Source organism: Spermophilus citellus, assembly GCF_964194105.1.
Source record: "Spermophilus citellus genome assembly, chromosome: X".
NCBI classification, from domain to species: domain Eukaryota; kingdom Metazoa; phylum Chordata; class Mammalia; order Rodentia; family Sciuridae; genus Spermophilus; species Spermophilus citellus.
The window spans coordinates 126137216-126162115 of NC_138190.1; the positions used below are offsets into that span (position 1 = coordinate 126137216).

The 24900-nt window shown below is 42.8% G+C and overlaps 1 protein-coding gene and 1 pseudogene across 2 annotated transcripts; both read left to right on the forward strand.

The window, feature by feature from the left end:
• The first annotated feature begins 233 nt into the window (after positions 1 to 233).
• Positions 234 to 2514, forward strand: LOC308638743 (E3 ubiquitin-protein ligase TRAF7-like; annotated as a pseudogene). The gene has a single exon. The product of its transcript is annotated as an E3 ubiquitin-protein ligase TRAF7-like (transcript).
• A 700-nt stretch (positions 2515 to 3214) lies between these two features.
• UTP14A (UTP14A small subunit processome component) lies at positions 3215 to 24210 on the forward strand. The gene is made up of 15 exons (XM_081276495.1): positions 3215 to 3346; positions 4538 to 4610; positions 5188 to 5258; positions 5641 to 5711; positions 7872 to 8014; positions 8512 to 8667; positions 14047 to 14166; positions 14264 to 14358; positions 15074 to 15197; positions 15284 to 15361; positions 15813 to 16200; positions 18779 to 19182; positions 19933 to 20126; positions 20362 to 20461; positions 23812 to 24210. Exons 1-15 carry the CDS (start codon positions 3321 to 3323, stop codon positions 24082 to 24084), a joined length of 2316 nt encoding a protein of 771 aa, XP_081132621.1. The 5' UTR covers positions 3215 to 3320; the 3' UTR covers positions 24085 to 24210.
• Positions 24211 to 24900: the final 690 nt, after the last annotated feature.

The window sequence follows — 24900 nt, forward strand, 5'->3', positions numbered from 1 at the left end:
ATAAAGCCAAGAAAGAGTCAAACCCAGAGATTCTAGCTTCAAAACCTGTGCTATTGTCATTACTTTATTACTTTAAGATACTGTAGATAAGATAAGATTACTTTAAGATACTGTAGAACCCTTGCCCAGCAGGTGTCAGGTCCTGGGTTTGATCCCCAGCACTGAAAAAAAAAAAAATCTTAGAAGTTTATGGGACCCTTTCCAGGCCGGCGGCTGCGGGGGCACGATGGCGCTGCCGCTCCCGGGCAGCCGTGGGCGGGGAATGCTGCCCAAGTACCCTGGATGCCTCTCTAGAGCTTGAGCTCAGGCAAGAGCGCCCGCTACAACCGCTTCTCTGGGAGGCCTGCCAATCTTCTCTCCCCAGACCTCAGCACTGGGACCAGAATGGAAACAACCTTTGGACCCGCAGTTTCGGCTGTCACCACCATCAGGAAAGCCAATGGGACCAGTACTTACAAGCAGCACCGCAGAACACCTTCCTCTTCCAGCACCCTCGCCTACTCCCCACGGGATGAGGAGGACAGCATGCCCCCCATCAGCACCCCTCGTCGCTCTGATTCGGCCATCTCCGTCCGCTCCCTGCAGTCTGAGTCCAGCATGTCCTTGCGCTCCACGTTTTCGCTGCCTGAGGAAGAAAAGGAGCCAGAGCCACTGGTATTTGCTGAGTAGCCCTCGGTGAAGTTGTGCTGCCAACTCTGCTGTGGTGTATTCAAGGACTCTGTGATCACCACCTGTGGGCACACGTTCTGTAGAAGATGCGCCTTGAAGTCAAAGAAGTGTCGTGGACAATGCCAAGCTGACAGTGGTGGTGAACAACATCGCAGTGGCCCAACAGATTGGGGCGCTCTTCATCCACTGCAGGCACGGCTGCAGGGAAGCCCAGTGTCTTCGAGGTGGACCCCCCGGGGTGCCCCTTCACCATTAAGCTTAGTGCCGGAAAGGATCATGAGGGCAGCTGCGACTACAGGCCTGTGTGCTGCCCCCAATAATCCTAGCTGCCCACCCCTCCTCAAGAGGAACCTGGAAGCCCACCTCAAAGAATGGGAGCACATCAAGTGTCCTCACTCCAAGTACGGGTGCACCTTCATCGGGAACCAGGACACCTATGAGACACATCTAGAGACATGCAGGTTTGAAGGCCTGAAGGAGTTCTTGATCCCTTCCATGAGATGCATGTGGCCCTGGCACAAAAGGACCAGGAGATAGCCTTCCTGCGCTCCATACTGGGAAAGTTCTGTGAGAATATTGACCAGCTAGAGAAGAGCCTCGAGCTCAAGTTTGATGTCCTGGATGAAAATCAGAGCAAACTCAGCGAGGACCTCATGGAGTTCTGGAGGGATACATCCATGTTGAATGATGAGCTGTACCACATCAATGCAAGGCTGAACATGGGCATCCTAGGATCCTATGACCCTCAGCATATCTTCAAGTGCAAAGGGACCTTTGTGGGCCACCAGGGCCCTGTCTGGTGTCTCTGGGTCTACTCCATGGGTGACCTGCTCTTCAGTGGTTCCTCTGACAAGACCATCAAGGTATGGGACACTTGTACCACCTACAAGTGCCAGAAGTCACTAGAGGGCCATGACGGCATTGTGCTAGCTCTCTGCATCCAGGGTGCAAGCTCTATAGTGGCTCTGCAGATTGCACTATCATTGTGTGGGACATCCAGAACCTGCAGAAGGTGAACACCATCTGGGCCCATGACAACCCTGTGTGCACACTTGTGTCCTCTCACAACATGCTCTTCAGTGGCTCGCTGAAGCCATTAAGCCATCTCCACAGGTCTGGGACATCATGGGTACTGAACTAAAGTTGAAGAAGGAGCTCACAGGTCTCAACCACTGGGTGTGGGCCCTGGTGGCAGCCCAGAGCTACTTGTACAGTGGCTCCTACCAGACAATCAAGATCTGGGACATCCAGACCCTGGACCCTCAACTGCATCCACGTCCTACAGACGTCTGGTGGCAGTGTCTACTCCATCACTGTGACGAATCACCACATTCATTGTCTGTGGCACCCATGAGAACCTCATCCATGTATGGGACATCAAGTCCAAGGAGCAGGTGCGGATCCTAACAGGCCATGTGGAAACCGTCTATGCCCTGGCAGTCATCTCAACACCAGACCAGACCAAAGTCTTCAGTGCATGCTACGACTGGTCCCTCAGGGTCTGGAGTATGGATAACATGATCTGCACCCAGACCCTACTGCACCACCAGGGTAGTGTGACTGCACTGGCTGTGTCCCGGGGCCGGCTCTTCTCAGGAGCTGTGGATAGCACTGTGAAGGTTTGGACATGCTAACAGAATTCAGGCCAGACCTTTACTCCCCGTGGGCCTGTCTGAGCCAAGCTGGCAACACGGGGTGGCCCTGGAGCTTCTTCTTGCCCTGTAGGAGCAGACAGACAGAGTCATGTGGCCAGGCAGTGCCCTCCCTGCCCTCACTCCGTGAACCTCCCTCTACTCAACTCGGCCCTGTCTCATTGCGGTTAAGGCAATGCCCAGGCTCTTCTCTGGGTGCAGGTTTGTCGCTTGCCCAGCCGACCCTTTGTCCCCACCTCAACTGGACTATGGGCCTTTTTACTTGCCTTTTCTACTGTTTTTAGACTGTATATAGATTTATTTGAATACTTCCTGATTGAAATAAAAGTTGCACAGACTGTGAAAAAAAAGTTTATGGGAGATGCAGAAGTATGGCCACTTTTTTGGATGAAACTATTTCATAGGAAGAGAAACACAAAGCTGAGATCACAAGGGGCCCGGGATCAAAAGGAGTTTTTCCTCCAGATGGGAGGAAATTTGCTTTGTTCGCCGTCTAGTCGCCTGGACCTGTCCCGCAGGATGCTGATCATTTTGCCCGCGTTCACTAAAGCCTTGGGCTGGCCAGTGATGGGCTTTGGGTTTGTGCAACTCTGTCGGAAACCGGAATCTGCTTTTAGATTAGGCAGAGAAAACTAAGGATGGGGCTCCAGCCCTGACAGAACAGCAGCCTCGCCCTCAGCTGGCCCACCTTGGGCAGCGTAGAAATATGAATCCTGAAAGGACCAATGCCGGCCAGCTGAAGATCTATAAGATAGGTGGGGAAAGCAAAGCCCCGCCCACTGACAGGCCTTTTATCCCCACCCCCCACCCCAACCCCAACCCCAGCCACCCAGGGTTCCGCAGGCTCCTCCCAAAGCGACTCTTAACTCGCGGAGCACGGAGCGGAAATTACGTATCTAGTCGCGCGATCGGCGGAAACAGAAATTGCTTTGCGGCCGGCACGGAAATTGCTGTCCTTTGGCTTCCGCTCTTGGCCCATGTGAGAAGGAGGCTGCTGGGATGAAGGCGATCCGGGCTGCGGAGAGGTAAGGAGTGGAAAAAAAAGGAGGGTTTAGCGTCTCTGGAAGCCGAGTTCCCCGGCTTTTAGGAAGCGGGACCGGCATTTTAACAAACAGGAGTTGTTCCCCTCCTAAGACCCAGGCACTAGTTGCTGTTCCGCGATCCATCCTTTAAAGTTCTTCTAATTTGATTTAGTTTGCTTCTTCTGCCCTTGGGCATTTTGTCCTCCTGTTGGGCCTAACAGGCTCTTCCTCTGCTACTAAGTTACAATGTTTTACTTTCATCGTCACGTGACCCGCCTTTCTGCCTCGGCGGCCCACTTAAGCCCTGGCGGTGTAGGAGTTACATTGAAGTTACATGTGTTCCCCCCACACACATATAGAAAGACCAAATGACAGTTTGGTAATGTTGGATTTGCAAATACCGATGTATGATTAGATATTGGTAGACTGGTTTGCTTCTGGGTACCCATCTCCTTAGTTAAGCATTTATTTGGCGGAGCAAGCCCCAGGAAAAATGGCTTACTCCGCTGATTTCAATCAGTCCTATTTTTCCATTCCTAAGGACGAATGATCAAGATGACACTCCTGGCTACGTTACACCTAGCAAGATATCTAATGTGTGGGCTGATGTATATAAACATTGTGAAACTGGCTTCTCTTGAGGGGCCAGGACCAGTGTCTTGTACCACCTTACCTTAGGTCATTACACCTTCCCAGAGATCAGTGGGAAATGCAGTGCTAATCACAGAAGAATGTTAGACATTTCCATGCAGTTTGTGTGGATATTACCAAACACTGCTTACGTGGAGGTGATGCCTGACTTCCATCTAAATTGACTTTCTTGAAAATTTCCAAAGGCATCCACACTGCTTTGTTTATCTCTTCCAAGGAAACAAACATAGGACCTCATGCACACTGAGCAAGTACTCTACCACTAAGCTACATCCCCAGCCCAAGAGACTGTTTTAATAGAATAAAAGTTATTTTATACCTGGTGCATTGGTGCAGGTGTGTAATCTCAGAGACATGGGATACTGGAGCAGGAGGATCACAAGTTCAAGGCCAGTTTGAGCAACTTAACTAGACCTTGACTCAAAAAGACTGAGGATGGGACTGTAGCTCAATGGTTGAGCATCCCTAGGTTCAGTGCCCACTACTGCAAAACAAAAAACTTATTTCAAATGTCAATATTTCTCTGTTGGTTTTTATTAACAGTCTACTGACTTTGAGCCAGCAGGATGAACTGGTGGATTTACCAAACTACCCCTTGAGTGCCAGTGAAGATGAGGTAAGTGACAGTTGCTGAACTGCCCTCAAAATTATGGTATGCAGCACCACTTCTGGAAAGGAAAGCATTGGCAACATACATGTTCTGGTTCTCTTAAAATAATTACATATACTTTATATTTTATTTATAAAATACCTTAGAGAGTTCCCTGAGAGTTGTAAGACCAAGTAGGTTACAATCACTATCTTCAAGTTGCTTAATTGTAGTTTATAAGACCAAAACACATGGTCCTCATTACACAGTTTCCCAAGTCTGAGTTTCTGTAGTGTTATTTAATTATCTAATTGAAATATATTTCTAAGCTGAATCTCCAATAGATGATACAGGAGTTTAAAAAAAAGTTAGGATAGAGGCATAACATTACCTCCCAAGTTACTAAGGATCTATGTTCCTTAGAAGAGAATTTGGATTTTGAAGCAGTTCTTTCATCTTGAACTGGAATGCTTACACATGAAACCTCATCTGAATCCCCAGTTCTCCGGTGATCAGAGGAACCATAGATTTTATATGGGCCTTATTTCCACATTGTCTTTTCCCTCCCCTTATCATTCTCATGGTTTTCCTTTACTGTGTGTAGGGGGACAATGATGGAGAAAGAAAACATGAAAAACTTCTGGAAGCAATCAATTCCCTTGATGGAAAGAATAGGTAAGATTTTTTTGTCAGGTTATAACTAGCTGATTCCATGAGACTTCTCTGCAACTAACATTTTCCAAGTGTCTAATGTAAAGATCTTAACACCAGTGCCTAACATAGTAAATATGTAATGGTTGTTAGCTATTATTATCATATCACTATTATTGAGTTAGGTTTTCCCACATTGGAATCCTTAATTAAATAACACATAATCTTTTGAAGTATGGAGTAGACATTCCTTATCCCCATTAGAGAAGTTATTTACTGTCTGTTTTGTGAATAAAGCTAACCCTAGAAGAAAAATCATGAAACCAAAACTTTCTTTGAAGAAGAAAAATATTTATTCCCCCCAAAATGTATCTATTTCTGATTTCTATTATATTGTTTTGCATAGTTTCAGGTATAAATTGGCTGAGAGATCTGAGGCTAGTCTGAAGGTGTCCGAGTTCAATGTCAGTTCTGAAGGTAAGTTGAACAAAGGAAGACACCTGTGCATGGAGCTTGTAGGATTCCAAAAGCATGATGGTCACCTCACCCTCCAGGAACTGTTTTTTATATGATTAATGTATCATACCATAAATGCTTGCTTGTGAGTGGGCTAAGAGTGATGGTCATATACCCTTTCGTTTCTTCCATTTCTAGAAAAAAGCCTAGAAGTCTAGGGTCAAGATCTTCTGTGAAATTTGATGGGGTAAAGGGACATGAATGAAGACAGCTGTCTCTTACTAACTTGGTCATACTTCCTGTTTGTGTAGCTCTTTAATGGTCACAATTCATTTTTATTTTAGATCTTCCTTAACACTTTGAGGAGGTCAAAGAAGTTAAGTTAGGTACCCAAGAGCCTAGGGATTAAACACAGGGGCATTTTACTTCTGCATTCCATAATCAACCATTTTTTAATTTGGGATAGGGTTGCATTAAGTTGCTGAGGCTGACCTTGAACTTGAGATTCTCCTGCCTCAGGCTCCCAAGTCTCTGGGATTACAGGTGTGGGCCACCATGCCCACTTCAACTTTTTTTCTTTATTGCTCCCCTGAGGAGCCTTTTAGGCTTTTTTTTTTTTTTTAACCTTACTGACTCCTACTCTGTGAAATCAAATAGTAAGGAATATGATTTTGTGCACACAATTGAGCCTTGGAGAAACATGAAACTTTGTAATATCTTACATGCCCTCCAACCAGTTTCTCCCCCTGGATGGGAATAAGGAACAATAATATCCCTTTTGAAAGTATATGAATGGCTGGGGTTGTAACTCAGTGGTAGAGTGCTTGCCTCAAATGTGTGAGGCATGGCATTCGATCCTTTGTACCACATAAAAATAAATAAATAAAATAAAGGCATTGTGCCCATCTACAACTAAAAGTATTAAAAGAAAGTACATGAATTAGTAAGTTCCAGAATTGGAATTTTGACCTTGTATTGAGTCTGAGTTTTACATTTGTAGTAACCACCAGTGTAATGTCAGATCAAGTAACAATGTATTCCAAGTTGATCCATTCAGCAGATATTTATTGCATTACATATTGATTGTAGTTGCAGTTGTAGATACTACTGCTACAGTGAAGAATAAGGCATGATCACAGCCTTACGTTTTATTGGGAGGGGGGAGAGAATGAGAAAACAGTATGATGGAATCAGTGATGAGGTGTACACCTTAGACTGGCTAGTCATGAAAGGTCCTTCAAGAAATAAAATCAAAGCTGAGATCTGAATGACAAGAAAAGTCAACCATGCAAAATGGGAGAAAGCCATTCCAGGCGAGGGAACAGCTGATGGAAAGACTTTAAGGAAGAAACACATACAGCATGTTGGAAGACTAGGAAGAAGGATGGTATGACTAGAGCATAGTGGTGTGACATGAGGCTGAAGAGGCAGATGGGACCAAATTCCAATATCCTTTAGATTGATAAGATTTGAAGTATAATGGAGAGCCATTGAAGATTTTTGGCAAGATCGTGACATGTAACATACTTGGGGGGGGGGTATTGAATATTTCACCTAGAGGTGGTTTACCATTGAGCTACATCCCCAGCCCTTTGTATTTTTTGAGACAGGGTCTTGCTTAGGACCTTGCTAAATTGCTGAGGCAGGCATGTGCCACCATGCCCAAAGTAACATTCCTTTTTCAAAAGATAACTTTGGCAACTATGCAAGGAAGCAGGAAGTCCAAGAGACAAACAAATGAAGGTTTTTGTTGTTGTTATCATCGTTTATTTGTTTGTTTTTTGGTATTGGGGATTGCACCCAGAGGTGCTTAACCACACTGAGCCATATCTCCAGCCCTTTTTATTTTTTATTTAGAGACAGGGTCTTGGTAAATTGCTGAGTCTGGCCTTGAACTGGTAATCCTCCTGCCTCAGCCTCCCAAGTCACTGAGATTATAGGCATGCACTGATGTACCTGGTAAAATGACTATTTTTTGATTAAATGTTTTTCTTCTCTCTTTCACCCTCCAACATGTTTAGAAATATGGGAGAGTGGTGGTGTCAGTATATAGGAATAAGGGGTTGATTTAAAAGAATTATCCCTGCTTTCCTGCACGTTTTCCACAAAGGCCACACCCTATATTATAGTAAGATTTTGGCTCACTTCTCAGTCTGACCAGAAAGTTTGGTCTTTCCACAGGATCAGGAGAAAAGCTGGTCCTTGCAGATCTGCTTGAGCCTGTTAAAACTTCATCCTCATTGACTACTGTGAAAAAGCAATTGAAAAGAGTCAAATCAAAGAAGACTCTGGAATTACCCCTTAACAAAGAAGAGGTTGAACAGGTAAGTTACAGAAAATGTGATCCATTTATAGGAAGAAATTGAATTGTTAAGGGAAAATGAGGCAATAAAAGGAAGAGAAGGGACTGAAAATGGGAGGAAAGGAATTGTGATTTCCTTACCATGGACAAGATTAAAAATAAGCTAGGGGCTGGACATGGTGGGACACACCTATAATCTCAGAGACTCAGGAGACTAAGGCAGGAGGGTCACAAGTTCAAAGACAGCCTCAGCAATTTAGTGAGGCCCTGTCTCAAAAAATAAAAGACTGGGGATATAGTTCAGTGGTAAAGCATCCCTGGGTTTAGTTCTTGATACCCAAACAAATAAGCAAGTAAGCTAGGGGCAGTTGAAATCCTGAGAAATAAATAAGAGTTAATCTCTAGCGTCCTGATTTTTTCCTTGGGCTAAGAAACATTGCCTCCTGATTTCCTTTTAGCTCTAAGAGTTTGATGCATAATCTTGTGGCTCTTTCCTTTTGTGTATTTTGCCTGTTTCAGATCCACAGAGAAGTAGCATTTAACAAAACCTCACAAACCCTCTCCAAATGGGATCCTATCGTTCTGAAGAACCGGCAAGCAGAGCAGCTTGTTTTTCCCCTAGAGAAGGAGCAGTCGGCCTTTGTTCCCATTGAACATGTGTTCAGTAGCTGGAAGGTGAGTAAGACAAGATGAACCTTAATCTTGAGAGGTGAGATTACATGGATTGGAAATTTCCATGTCTGTGACTATTTTGAATGAAATGTTAAGCCTAAATGCCAGTTTGAGTCATTTTAATTTAATGGTCAGAAAGGGAGAAAGGAGGTGGCATATCTTATTGTCAGTTATGCAATAGCCAATCACACAACATCTCTGTAGTCATTTTTCATTAGCTTATAGTATATAGCACTTGGTTATTTCTGTTTTTGTATTGAAACATCTTAATTGCCAAGAAAAAGGAAACATACTGATTCTTTCTCATCCCCTAGTTTCTTTGTTTTATTGCAGTGGCAGGGATCAAACCCAGGGTCTCACACATGCTAGGCAAATGCTCCACCACAGAGATACACCCCAGCCCTCTTATCCACTGGTTCTTAAAAAAGAACTTAAGCCGGGCATGGTGGCACATGCCTGTAATCCCAGCAATGGTGAGGTGCTAAGCAACTCAGTGAGACCTTGTCCCCAAATGAAATACAAAAAAGGGCTGGGGCTGGGGCTCAGTGGAAGCGCATTTGTCTGGCATGCGTGAGGCACTGGGTTCATTCTCAGCACCACATATAAATAGGTAAAGGTCTATCAACAACTAAAACAATTTTTTAAAAATACAAAAAAGACCACTGGCTCAGTGGTCGAGTGCCCCCTGAGTTTAATCCCCAATACAACCCCCTCCCAAAAAAAAAAAAAAAAAGAATTTAGAACCACATTTTGATCCTAGGGAAATCAGGAACTTAGTAGCATTAACAATGCCTTAGGATATATGAACAAATGAACCTAAAATTTGCATATAAAGAAATAGCACATTATAATATAATTATATTATAATATAAACTTTATAATGTAAAGTTTATATTATAATATAAACTTTAGCAAGTAATCATTATGGCTCTGAACTGTGTCAGAGGAAAAAGATATTTTAGAGCTGAGCTTCCCAAACACTGAACCCTGACAGTTTTTATCCATCTGAAGCAAGAGGATAATCATGAGCACGTGTGTGTGATTGGGTGTGAGGTTGCCAGCTCTTCTTTATTATGAGGTTATTCAATGGTGTTGAAAATGTCTTTTTTTTTTTTAATGAAATGATGGTTGCAGTAAGTGATGGGGTGGAATGGTAGTTATGCTCTTGGCAAAATTATAACTTAGTAATCCTATGTTGGTCCCTAAAGTCTCCATTTTTAGTCTATGAACAACTGCTTTAAAACAGCTAGCCTAGTTTTCTGGTACACCATTGGTGTGGAGTCTATAAAGGGATGATCTGTCCTAAAGAAAAATACTCAAAAACAGAGTGTCTGAACCATGAATAGATACCTTTTTATGCTTCTCCTCTATGCTTTCTAAAAATCCAGGAATGATAATGTCTTAGGTGTTGGGAAGTCGAGCCAATTAAAGCTAATCAAAATAAACATTACTTGCCACAATTGCTAAGAATTCAGCAAATAGTTGCTTATTAAGGGGATAAGCTCTGTTTTCTTATGTTGTTTTTGAAGTCACTACCATTCTCTTTCTAGGATGCTTCCTTTTCCACATGAAAAAGAGATCAGGTATAAAGTGTGGCTGCAGAATGAAGGGAAACTTTAGGTAAAATATGTTATAAGAGGTAATACAATTTGTAGGATTCAAAAATTAAGAAGTATAGAGGATATATAATAATGAGCCTGAGTTCACTTCATCCCCCATCTACTCAGTTTTACTCCCATGCCCAACCAGAAGTAATCACTTTCATAAGTTTTTATTGCTGTTGTTGACTTAGAGTTTTATTTATATATTCATGTTTATCTCCTTTTTAATCAGAAAAGTAGTAGTATGCTACTACACATTCTTCTGCACTTGCTTTTTCCAAATGACAGTGTAATCTTAGAGGTAGCAGAAAAATGCCAAGTTGATTATTAAAGACAAGATGGCGGTTCAGGAGAATGGCACAATCTCTTTAAGATGGAGTGGGGCCCAGAGGCTATATTTTGAGTATACTATGCCATTCATTCACTCTAAAATTTGTTTTTGAGAAATTATGCCAGTGTGGTACAGAGAGAGAAGGAAATGCTTAGTTCAGCATTTTGGCTAACAATTCCAATCTTTCCTTACCTCAGAGTGCAAAGTACCAACAAGTGGTATATACTAGGTTTCCAGAGATTGAGAAACAAAAAGTCTGCACTATAGTTTGGGTCCAGTTTCCTAAAGTTTTGTTTAACTCTAGCTGAGAAGAGTTAAATGGAATAATGCATGAGTAAGCATTTGTAAACTGCTAAGTGCTTCCACATTCTCTTTCCTTCCCTACACTATCAGTCAACACCAGCACTTCCCAGAGTATCTAAAAATCTTAGTCTTTCAATATGCCCTCAAAGCAGGAGATACTGGGGAGGGAGGGTCCATTATTAGAAAATGGCACATGCCCCAATTAGAGAATGCAGATTCATGGAATACACCAGCACCTTAACACACTATAAACAGATAATGAAGACACCTGTTAGACTTAATCTAAACCAGAGTATACAAACTGAGGCCCTAGGTTCAATCTCCAGTGCCCCCCCCAAAAAATTAAATTTTCAGCTTTCTTTTTTTTGTACCAGAGATTGAACCAAGGGTGCTTAACCACTGAGCCACAACCTTTTTATTTTGAGACAGGGTTCATGCTAAGTTGCTGATGCAGGCCTCAAATTTGCCATCTTCCTGCCTCAGCTTACTAAATCACTGGGATTACAGGCATGTGCCACCATGCCCAGCTGAATTTTCAGCTTTTAAAAAGTGAAGTAAATCTCAATATCTTATGAAGAATGTGCTTTGGGAAGAGCTGATCTCCACTGCTGGGTCTATTCTCTCACTTGCTTCTCCTACTGAAACCTTTCTCAAAGGACATTAGTGGGCTGGGGGTATGGCTCAATGATATCACACTTGCCTAGCGAGGCCCTGGGTTCAGTTCCCAATGCTATAAAAAAAAGGCCTTAGTGACAGGCCTCCAAATTGCTACATGTCCTCTTAATTGTCAGCCTAACTGACAACACCTTTGGCACATCGTGTTCTTAAAATCTCCCCTCCCTTGGCTTTTGTGTCATACCTGTGGTACTTTTTATTTCTCTAACTTTTCTTAAGGCTTTTTGTCCCCCACCAATCTCCCCTCCCCTATACTAGGAATTGAACCCAGGGCCTCAAACATGCTTGGTAAGCACTCTACCAGTGAGCTAAATCCCCAGCCCTTGCCTTTTTGTTCTTGCTATCTGCACTCCATGACTTTTGGCTGTCAGTCTTGCTCCTTTCTAAGCTCCAGTTTCATAGTCCATATGGCAAATAAAACATCACCTGGGTCTCCCACAAAGTGAGCTTCACATTTTCTTTCCCCAGACTCCTTAAACATTTAGCACCACCTTCATCCTATAACTCAGTTCAAAGCTTAACCCCGCTACCATGGGCACTTGGGGTTGAAAATCTTGGTTATCTGATTCCTACTTGTCCGCTTAACTGTCTCCTGCTCCACCCATACAGTGCAGTGTGCTAGTCCTGTAAATTCTGCCTGTTGTGGCAACCAGATCCCTGCTTTCTTTTTTTTTTTTTTTTTTTTTAATTTTCACTACCCTAACTAATACCTTCTCTCTTTTCATTTGAAACTTTACCACATCTCCTACACAATCATCAGGATTTTTTTTTCTGAAACACAAAACTGGTTGTCACTCTCCTACTTAAAATCCATCAAAGATTTTCCACATGGAGAGCAAAATAAAAGCACCCAACATTTTAGCTACACTGAATGACACATGGTTCTCTTACATACCACTAATTTTCAGATATCCATGTTTTTGTTTATACTCATCTGTGGATTTTCCCCTCCTCCTAAAAGAATTGTTCTTAAACCTCAAAGCCTAACTTAAAGAGTCATTTCCGTTCCCACCCAATCCACCTGCCTCCTAATCAGAAGCAATGGTTTGTTCCTCAATGCTTACCCCTGGAGAGTAACAGGTAACTCATTGTGTTGTTTCTCTGCTCTGAAAGGCTATGAGCTCTATGAGGACAGGAACTATCCTAATCAATTGTATATTCCTGGCACCCCTCACAAGTGCCTGGAATGTTTTTGCTTTGATCGATCAATGTTGGTAAACTGAAGTGAGTTGAAGGGAGAGTATAACATTGTGATATAAATCGCTTCATAGTCCGATTGATCATTACTGCAAATACTGAAAAATGGAAAAACATGTACCTTTACTATTCAGTAGAATAGGTTCATGGTTAAATCAATAGCACCGTATAATGTGTGTTTATGCATTTGCCTAGATATTTACAAATTTATTGCTGACCATGATGTATATGGCCATTGAAGAAAACCACACATAATATATGTGTGAGGTTTGAAACTAGCTCTGTTGCCTAGGGCTATCTTTGTGCCTTGTCAGAGTAGACCATGGCATGACTGGCCTGATTATTTTAGTCATCCTCACAGTATCAGTCAAGCAGCAAATGGAGTCTTTTGTTGACATGCTTACAGCTCACCCGTTTCATATATATATACTGTTTAGCAAAATTAAGTGGAAACTGAGGAATTGGAGCCAGAGTTAGGAAACGAGTTAAATTCGAACTGTCAGGAAGCAGGCTAATTACATGAAGGTCATATTTTTTAAGGTAATGTCCTTTTGTGCTCAGGAAATTGCAACACACAACTTGCCATAAACTAAATTTGTAGAGTATACCAACAAATGCCATGTTTTTCTTGTTTGCTTTCATTGGTAATTAACAATACCAAGAACACATACATACAGGATTTGCAGTGTTTCACTGTGGTTTCAAAATGTTGGGGGTCCCCTCTGAGCCATTATGCAGATGTATTTCCTGGCATACCATTGGTGGCAAATAATGGTTATGATCTAACTTCCTCTCCCCTCTAGAAAATAGCCTTTAAATAAGGCTTATGATAAAAAATCTGAGATTCCTAACTGGTAATAGTTAATGTTTCAAATATATAACATTACAGGGATTATTTTGTTTTTGACAGTCTAAACTGATTTCTCTGTCCTGACTTAAGGGGATCCTACATAGATTCTTAAGGAGATTGAATTCTGATTTACATATATTGATAACCGAACAGAGTGATGCCCCTCAGTAGTGTTAGCGAGTATTAGAAAGCCTCAGATTCCCCTTGCTAAAGTTGTCTTGAAGCAATTTTTTAAAACTCAGAATAAAATAAGGCTTTGCCTACACCACTGAACAGCCAAGATGGAACCTTCTCTTGCTGTAACAGCCAATCCTATCCATTTTGTGATTTCAATTATAGTGTTGTAAATTAGACAGTCTTAGGAATGTAAAGTAAAAGATATAAGAGATGGCTTAAGACTTAGAATGTTTTGTTGTCTCCTTAAGGCAAGAACTCCCCTGGAGCATGAAATTTTTAACCTCCTCCATAAGAACAAGCAGCCAGTGACAGACCCTTTACTGACTCCTATGGAACAAGCCTCTCTGAAAGCCATGAGCCTAGAAGAGGTAAGCATCTTAGGCCCTTTGAACAACCAAGCTTGCTATGCTTCTCCCAACATTTGCCCTCATGTCCAGGAGTCATTGTAAATGTCATTCATTTTAGGCTAAGATGCGACGAGCAGAGCTTCAGAGAGCCCGGGCTCTGCAATCCTACTATGAAGCCAGAGCTCGAAGAGAGAAGAAAATAAAAAGTAAAAAGTAAGGAGGCTTTGGAGCTGGGATTTTAGCTCAGTAGTAGAGTGCTTGTCCAGCATGTTTGTGGCACTGGGTTCAATTCTCAGCACCACATAAAAATGAATAAATAAAAAATAAAGGTCCATCAACAACTAAAATACATAAATAAATAAAGAGTAAAGAGACCTTGGATCCCATGGAATAAAATGACGTAGCCGATCATGAATTCTTTGTAGAGATTCTTGGACGTGGGTCATATAAGAGAGTTCCCAAATAGTAATGACTAGCCTTTTTTTTTTTTTTTCCCCCGAAACAACCTTTCCTCCTCCTTTGGTTTTTATGCATGATTTTGCCAAAGAGAACTGTTAAATAACTTTCTCTCCCTTCCAAGGCATCACAGAGTGGTTCTGCAGAATGAGTTCTGAATTCCATAGCTGGTGAAGCCAGTAGAGCTTCCTTCCTGCCTTTTTACCTCTTTGGAATTTATTCTGTTCCTCCCTTGGGCTATAGAAGCAGAGGGGACTCCACTGTGCAGAAGTCAGCTCCTAGGGGCTGGCTCCAGGGACTAAGAGTCCTGCTAGTCCTCTCAGGTCCCAAACTGGTTCCCTACAGTCAGCTGACTCTGACATCCTTTCTGGTCCCTGCATAGGGAAACCACTTGGATATAGAACATGGGTACTTATGCATGTGACATCAACTAAATCTCTCAGCTCTTCCTCCCAACCCTCTTACCCTATAGATATCACAAAATTGTGAAGAAAGGAAAGGCCAAGAAAGCCCTAAAAGAATTTGAGCAGCTACGGAAGGTCAATCCAACTGCTGCATTGGAAGAACTGGAAAAAATTGAAAAGGCCAGAATGATGGTGAGACTGCCTCTTAACCTTCCCTCTCTTTGAACCCAACTTTCTCTGGAAGGCACTAAAGATCTCCCTCTGTCCTTTCTTTCCAGGAGCGAATGAGCCTTAAGCACCAGAACAGTGGGAAATGGGCCAAGTCAAAGGCAATTATGGCCAAATATGATCTGGAGGTAAGAGACCATCAGGGTGACAGAAGAGATGGAATTGGAGGAAAGAAAGGAAAAAATCAGTCCATAAGGATGCTAGCAGAAGCAGATTTGGGGAAGAGCCATGAGGATGGATGGAAAACCAAGAATCTAAAAAGCCATCAGAAATATCTCTAAGGCAGAGAGGAAAATGACCAGGAACAAGGTGGAAAAGGGAAACAGCATTGAAGGCAAGTCCAGCAAAGGGGAGAGGAGCTTTTTGTAAATTGTGTTACATATTGATTCCCTAGGGACAAATAATTTGTCTTCCATCTTATCCCATAGCTACAAAAACAGTATGTACAGTTTAAACAGTAGATATCAGTAAGAAATACTTACCAAATTAAAAGAATAGACAGCTTTTAAGAAATGAACCAGGAAAGGTGTAATTGTGGTCACTAATGACAAGTCTGTCTCCTGCTGTGACTCCCTCTAGGCTCGACAAGCTATGCAAGAACAGTTGGCTAAGAACAAAGAACTGACACAGAAACTCCAGGTAGTTTCAGAGAGTGAGGAGGAGGGAGGCGCAGAAGATGAAGAAACTCTTGTCCCTGATGTAGTGAATGAAGTACAGATGGATGCAAACGGACCCAATCCCTGGATGCTCAGAAGTTGCAACAGCGATTCAAAAGAGGATGAAAACCAGGTGGACTCTGGACGGCTGCCTGAGCCTGTTGCCCAGGAGTTTTCTGAAAGTGAGGAAGATGAGAGACCAGTGGCAGAGGAAGAAACTTTGTTGAAAGAATTTGAAGAAAGGCGAGCTCTTAGAAAAATATCTGAGCTCAAGCAGGATGCTGAGCCCATGGGCAGACAAGAAACAAAAGGTGAGGTATGATGAAGCAGAAGGGACGACCTCATATTGCTAGGGATGAACTGTAAGGGAAAAAATAAGTGTCCACCCACACGTGCAGTGATTAGGCTCTGGGGACTCTCAAGAGGGAGTGCACTGGGTCCCTGAAGTGAAATTAGATTCATAATAACCATTTTTCTTCAAAGGCATTTAATAAGCATTCCTCTGTATGGCTATGCAATGTGCTTAGGCACATTTTCTGCTCTTGAGGGCTTACAGTCTTCAGAAAGACATAATTAGACCACCCCTTAAATAAAGGGGTGGCTTAGCATTCCTAGTACTTATAAATACAAATCAGAGAGGTACATCTAATGGGATGGTAACTCTGAAAGTCCATTCACACTTATAGGTGGACACAATATCTTTATTTTATATTTATGTGGTGCTGAGGATCGAACCCAGTGCCTCACGCATGTTAGGCAAACACTCTACCTCTGAGCCACAATCCCGGCCCCCATAAGTGGATTTTGAGACATTATTAAATATCTTCAAATTGCTGGAATTTGTATTGTTTGTAAAGTAGGAGTGGCATCTTTAGCACTTCATATAGGCATGAATGGCTCTACAGGCTACATGGCACTTTAGAATTATGATTATGTTCTCAGGTTTTGTTGTTGTTGTAACTAGGGATTGAATCCAGGGGCACTTTACCACTGAGCCCTTCCTATTTTTTATTTTGAGACAGGGTCCCACTACAGCTGAGGCTGGCCAAGAACATGTGATCCTTCTGCCTCAGCCTCTCATTCCTGGGATTACAGGTGTGCACCACCATGCTTGGCTTCAGTTTCTGTGTATACTTTTTCCTATTATTTTGAAGAGATTTTATGTGAACAATGCAACATCCTTGTGGTTGGTCAGAGCCCTCATTCTGGAGATAAATCAGACATCATAAAGCCTGCTTAGGAAACTGCCTACATTGAGAAATCCCCTGGCTGTCTGGACAGATTCTCAGGTCTGATTTGATTTCCTATGGGAATAGTACATTTAGATGACAACAAAAATCTGTTTTTACATGGTAAAATTTTTATTTTAAAAGTGCTTTCATGGGCTGGGGATATAGCTCAGTTGGTAAGAGTGCTTTCCTTGCATGCACAAGGCCCTGGGTTCAATCCCTAGCACCACACACACACACACACCAAAAAAAAAAAAAAAAAAACTGCTTTCATTTAAAATGTGTTGTGAGAACCTTTTACTTAAGGATTCTCAGCTGGAGATTTCTGGGATTAGGTAGTTATAAGTAGTCACTTCTGAGAGGATTTTGGAAAGTGGCACTGCACACTGAAAATGTGGGGTAGTCTCTATATGAACACAAAACACAGCAACATCCCTTGAACCCCTTTAAAAAATTGGTTATTTAGCTGGGCATGGTAGCATGCACCTATAATCTCAGCTACTTGGGAGGCTGGTGTCCAAAGCCACATTTGAGGAGCTGCAGTGGCTTTAAGCCAAAGCAGGATCCACTTGGGATTGGAGACAACTTTGAGTTTTTGCAAAAGGCAGTTTAGAAGTACTCTGTGTTGTCACTCTGTTTTCCTTAGGGCTCTTGAGACTAGAAAGATTTGCTCAGATTTTGTCCCCGACTGGAAAGTGTGAGCGACATCAACTCTAGAAAGTAGCTCCTTCCTCTCTTCTTGACTGGATCATAGCACATTATGAAATACTACTTGAAGATATGGAATGAGGCCGGGCACAGTGACCATGCCTGTAATCCCAGAGGCTCTGGAGGCTGAGACAGGAGGATCACAAGTTCAAAGCCAGCCTCAGCAACAGTGAGGCGCTAAGCAACTCAGTTCGACCCTGTCTCTAAATAAAATACAAAATAGGGTTGGGGATGTGACTCAATGGTTGAGTGCCCCTGAGTTCAATCCCTAGTAGCCACCCCCTCAAAATTTTTTTTTTAAAAAAGATGGAATGAGGCTTTTAGAGTCAAGACAAAACCATCCTGGAAGTTTTTACAAATAGTAAAGCATAAATTACAATGAAGTTGGCTTCAGAGGCCACAGGTTAAAATGGCTCCCTTCTTAAAAATTTTGGAAACTGGGAATATAACCCAATAGTAGAGTACCTGTTTAGCATATGCTAGGCCCTGAGTTGTTAAAAAATGAAGCTTTGAGTAGTCTTCTCAAACAGGATATACCATACAGGGAAGTTAAGCCCCAGTTCTGATGTAGCAGTTGCATGGGAATAGAATCCAGGGTGTCTGCTTCCCAACATGCTGCTTTTTTTTTTCATATTTATTTTTTAGTTGTAGTTGGACACAGTACCTTTATTTATTTTTATATGGTGCTGAGGATTGAACCCAGGGCCTCGCACATGCTAGGCAAGTGCTCTACCGCTGAGCCAGAGCCACAGGCCCCCAACATGCTGCTTTTAACTACAAAATTCTATTACCTCCTGCTTGACATATAGTGATTAGTAAACTCTCCAGGAGATCTAGCATATAGAATCTTCTCTTCTTCCGTTAGTTCTTTTTAGAATGTCATATATGGTACCTAGCAACCATTGACCAGGCAATGTCCAAACCTTTCCTGACAGCTTTCTTTTCCCCCTAGATTCAAGCAGCCAGGAGGTATTATCTGAAGTAAGGGCATTGGTTCAGAGACTCAACAAAGGAAATCTTCAGTCCAGGAAGCGAAGAGTGACTTCAGCAGGGACTGTTCTCCAAGTCCAGACAGAGGAATCTGCTCCAGAAGAGGAGGAGCCCATTTTGCTGCAGAGGCCAGAGCGAGTACAGACTCTGGAAGAACTAGAAGAGCTGAGCAAAGAAGAATGTTCTCAAAAAAGGGAGCTTCCCAGATCTATGTTACAAAGGGAGTGGACAGAGAGGAACCCAAATAATCAACCAGATGCCCCTAAGGGGAAGAAAAAGAAGGAACAAATAATTAATCTACAGAACCTTCTAACTACAAAAACTCCTTCTGTGAAGTCTTTGGAAGTTCCCACAATAGAGGAATTGGTGAGTAGAGCCAGGGTCATTGGCCATTGTGGAGGATTAGAGCTGGTGCAGAAAGTGTCCTTGCTCGTGCAATAAAATCACTGAAGCTTTGTTTTGCTGGCGGCACATTTCAGTAGATAAGAGGTCCAGAATATTATGGGACCAGGCTGGTTCCAGTGGCAGTTTAATAGATGCAAATATAGAAGTAGCTACTTTCTAGAGGAGGCAAATATGTGGGTATTGCTGAGACCCCCACATCCTTTATCCTCAGCCACCAGAACCTCCCTGGGGTACTCTAAAACTGCCCTCAGAGGAAAGAGGGAATTCACCCAAAGTTCTGACCAAATCCCAGGCAAGACAACTCAAAGTGAGTCACTGAGCTGTTGCCACTCAGTGGCATCTAGATGCGTTTAGGGATCCCCGATTAAGCAATTGAAACTGCTCAAGTAAGACACCTGCTTTTTGGGAATGTAAGCCAGAGGAAGCCCACTCTGGCCAGGCCAGTTGGAGCTTCTGCTGCCAGGGCAGACCATTCCTTCTTCCACCCTGCAGCCTCCTTACAGAAAGTTTAAAATTATTTCATATGATAATGAGCTATGGCTGTTTACCCTAGAGAGAAGGAAATTGGCTATTGGTTGGTTTGTATTACAAGACAGTCATTGTTCAGCACTTCCCCCTAGGGGGCGCTAAAATGTCATGACCCAAAATTCAAACTTGCCATAAAACTCAGCTCTTAAGGCAAACTCTAGCTCTTGCTCTGTTTCTTCCCAGGAAGATGAAGAAGAAAGAGTCCAAAAGCAGATGATAAAGGAAGCTTTTGCTGGGGATGATGTCATCAAAGATTTCTTGAAAGAGAAGAGGGAAGCCATGGAGGCAAATAAGCCAAAGGATGTGGACCTAACACTGCCTGGCTGGGGCGAGTGGGGTGGTTTGGGCCTGAAGCCCAGTGCCAAGAAAAGACGGCGGTAAGAATAAAGAAGAAAGGGGCTGGGAACATAATTCAGAGGTAGCACTGCTTGCCTAGCACGAATGAGAGAAGCCCTGGGTTCAATCCCTGGTACTGGGGGATGAGGAAAGGGCAGGCAGTAAGGAAGAAACTCTGTCAGAAAGGCACAAAATTCTCCTGCCTCACCCCTAAGTGTCCTCCCTCCCTTTTAACTAAGTCCTTAATACATGTAGTCCTACTGTTTTGCTTTCCAGGTTTCTTATTAAAGCCCCTGAAGGTCCTCCAAGAAAAGACAAGAATTTGCCAAATGTGATTATCAATGAGAAGCGCAATATCCATGCAGCAGCTCATCAGGTGAGACTTAAAGAGCTCTCTAGTTACTTGCTCTCTTGACTGCCTGGCTCTCTTGCTTTAGAAGAGCATTCTAGTAATCTGTGGTCAAGAGGGATGTGTGAATCTGGATCACAGAATCAAACCTGTTGTTTTCACTGACTGGCTGTGAAATTAATAATTCCATATAGACTGCTGTTCTAATTACTGACTGGGAAGCTTTTGACTGAAAGGAAAATCTTTGAAAGCAATGGAGAAGCTCCCTAAAGTAAGAATTATCATTCTGTAGGTTTATATATATAGTCAAGGTAATGTTTAGAGGCCTTAAGGGTTGAGCCACATGTCAAGAAAAATGAAGGCAGCTGGGCATGGTGGCATACGCCTCTAATCCCAGCAGCTTGGAAGAATGAGGCAGGAGGATCTGCAAGTTCAAAGCCACCTCGGCAACTTAGCAAGGCCCTAAGTAATTTAGCAGGACCCTGTCTCTAAATAAAATACACAAAGGGCTGGAGATGTGGCACCTGTTAGTAGTTAAGCACCCCTAGGTTCTGTCCTCAGTACCAAAAGAAAGAAAGATGGCTGAAGACAAATGCATACCTGTCAAGGACAGTGAAGGGATTCTAAATTGTATCATGATAACAACCAAAGGATATATGTAGGATACAAGAATATGAGTATGATCATAGTCTTGAAGAATATTGGAGGCAAACAGGGAGTGGGGACACACACCTGTACTCCCAGCTACTCTGGAGGCTGAAGCTGGAAGATTGCTTGAGGCCATGTATTCAAGACCAGCATGGCAACATAGACCCTGTCTCGAAAATAAATATAGATGAGAGGCAGAATTCAAGGGGAAACACTGATCCAGAGATAAGATGGGCTGCTCTGGGTGTATGAGCATGTGTAAAGGGGACTTGAATAAGATTGGACTAGATGACCTTTATGTTCTCTTCATTTCTGAGATCTGTTCCCAGACAGTACAATACTGAAATGAGTTACATTTGCCCTTGGGGGGGGGGGGGACTACTTAATAGGTACAGAGGTGAGGAAAATATACATTTTAATAATACTCTATTTGATCCTAGTTTTGTGAACTAATCACTGCAGAAATTTAAGCCACTGTCATCTCAACTGAGGATATATAACTAGAAAATAAGCAGTTGAACAGACAGGGATAAAGGAAGAGGAAAGGGTTCTTCAATGGGACAGGATTATAGGTGACAGGTGACAGACCATTGACCTGAATAAAGATCACCTTCCCTTCCACCAGGGCATGTATTTAGAGACAGGGTCTCACTGAGTTCCCTAGTGCCTCGCTGATGCTGAGGCTTGCTTTGAATTTGCAATCCTCCTGCCTTAGCCTCCCAAGCCACTGGGATTACGGGTGTGTGCCACTGCACCCGGCTCTTACCTATTTTTTTAATACAGTCACAATAGAGTACCAAATAGTTCTTCAAGAATTTCCCTTATATTTTTTATTTTTTATTTTTCTCAGTACTGGGGATTGAGTACGGGTGTGCTGTACCACTGAGCCACATCCCCAGCCCCCTTAAACTTATTTTGGGAGCTTGGGTTGTGGCTCAGTGATAGAGTGCTCGCCTAGCATGTGCAAGGCCCTGGGTTCAATGCTCAGCACCACATAAAATAAATAAATAAAATAAAGGCATTGTATCCAACTACAACTAAAAATTAAATATTAAAAGAAATACATATATAAAAAATATTTTGGGACATGGTCTCACTACGTTGCTGGGGCTGACCTCAAACTTGCCATCTCCCGCCTCAGCCTCCAAGTCAGTGGGATTACAGATGTGTGCCGCCATGACCTTTTAAATAAGCTATGCACTGCAGGTTTCAGTGTATACTTAGAATAAAGTGCTTCAAGGTTGGGAAGCGGAGATTCCTGAGGGTGAATTTTTTCCCTTGCCCTTGGTGATGTGCATAGATCAAGCATCAATCCAAATAAGACATTACCTTAATCTAAGGAGAATCTGTTTGGTTCATTACTACCAGGACCACCAGGTAGTCCTCAGCAGCTAACTACATCCCAGCCCTCCTGTCCCATTTTTGTTTTGTTTTGTTTTGTTTTGTTTTCCTATTTGGGCCATTAGAGGAATATTTACAGATTATTTACATGTCTAAAGATAGCAATATGGTGGAGTGGAGAAGAACACCAGGCAAGGAAACAGGAACCCTAGGTTCTGTTCTCCCACGCTATTCCTCATTTGCCCAGGTAAATCACTTCCCCTATCTAAGCCAAATCTTAAGGCCAATAATCTAGGACCTTCCAGTTCTGCCTTCTATGATGCCAATAGAGGGTGAAGCTGAGCACAACAGTCTGGTAGAGTTCAGGATTCAAAAGTATATCTTTGGGTTCCTTAAAACATCAACCTTAGAAAAAGAGCCAGGGGCAATGATGCATGCTTGTAATCCCAGCAATTCAGGGGGCCAAGACAGGAGAATCACAAGTTCAAGGTCAGACTCAGCAATTTAGTGAAATCCTCAGTAACTTAGTGAGACACTGTCTCAAAAAGTACTGGAGATGTAGCTCAGTATCCCTGGGTTCAATCCTTAATCCCCAACTTTGCATTTCTCAGTCCATCAAAAGGAAAAGGAGGGGTAGAGGTGTAACTCAGTAATAGAATGCTTGCTTGGCCTGTGTGTGGCCCAGAGATCAATCCCCAGCACTACAAAAAAGGAAAGGAAAAGAGCTGGGTGTGGGGCTGGGGATATAGTTCAGTTGGTAGAGTGTGTGCCTTGCATGCACAAGGCCCTGAGTTCAATCCCCAGCACCACAAAAAAAGAGCTGGGTGTGGTGACAAGATGATCACAAGTTCAAGACCAGCCTCAGCAACTTAATGGGGACTCTGTCTCAAAACATGAAAGACTGGGGATAGATCTCAAGAGTTTGTGTAAAGTGCCCTTGTATTCAGCCCCTAGTATCAAATAAGAAAAGAATACCAAGCTTGAGAAGGGTAGAAGGATCCTAAAATCCATGAAGATACACAAATGCTCCAATGTTTCTTGCAGTCACAGTGTTATGTAGTAGCTACTACCCTGGTACAGCAGCCTTGGAAGGATTATAGCTAGACAGGAGCCGTCTCCAGGATTTCTCAATCCCTAAACTGTTGGGTAAATCTTTGAGGGCCAGGGAGGTCCTGACCTACCTTACTCCCCAAGGTAACATCTACTCCCCAATATCCTCAAGCAGATTGGTTCTCCTAAGGTGAGATAGGAACACTGGGATGCCTTGGCCTCTCAGTAGCTTCACTCCCTTGAGGTTGTCACATAGAACTGTGGCCTGTGCCCAAACAGTACCTAATGAGCTACCATTAGAGGCTTGACTCACCAGATCCCTTTTCCTTCCTTACCAGGTACGGGTGCTTCCATATCCATTCACCCACTATCAGCAATTTGAAAGGACCATCCAGACCCCTATAGGATCCACGTGGAACACCCAGAGGGCCTTCCAAAAGCTGACCACTCCCAAGGTTGTCACCAAGCCAGGTCATATCATTAAGCCGATAAAAGCAGAGGATGTAGGCTATCGCTCTTCCTCAAGGTCGGACATCTCTATCGTACAGAGCAATCAAAAACAACTCTCTGGACATCACAAAAAACAGCTGAAGAAACGCTCTATAGATTGAGTTGCCAGAGGAGAAATACCGTGGTACCCAGGACCTTTGGTTGCTCTGCTGCAGGATCAATTCCAAAACCAGCTTTGCATATGTGGGTGTAATATAAGCCACCTGTTAGAAATAAAGGCATTTTTATCTATTAACTAGAATATATTCTGTGTTATCTCCCAGTGGAATTGTTTTCTTCTAGTCTGACACCTTTAGATGCCCCAGCTTCACATTTCTCAAGTTGCACTTGTCAGGGGAACCTCGTTTTCTTATGAAGACATATAGTTGGTCCTATATTAGAGAAAATTTACCCTCGTCTGCGATGTTACATGTCACATGTTATGTACGCTCCACCATAAACACAAGTTTGAAGAGTTGAAGATAGTGATAAACTACTAATCTTTAAATCTAGAAACAAGGTGCATACACTATGCAGTTGAAGTCTGCCCTAGACTAATCCTAAAACCAGGATGGTGCTGAAGTTCCATTTTATCCCAAGTCTAGCTTCCTGCTCATACAGATTACTCTCTAGTAATTTTGTACTCTTTCATCATAAGAAGACTGAGGTTTTATTCTTTACAGATACTGTAGGCGCCATTTCAGAAGTAAACCTCTACTCCCTCTCCTTCCTCAGTTCTCACCAGTGATTCACAGTACATTTTATTCAAGCAGAACTTGGCTACATCATAGTTCCTGTGGGCTTCTCAGCTCAGAGGAACTTGCCTTCCTTTGCATGACAAGAAACAGAAAGAGCCCCTATAGCCAGATGTCTTAACAAGGGATTTGGGAAACTTTCATTTAAAAAGGACATACCATGCTTTACTTCCTTGGAGATAG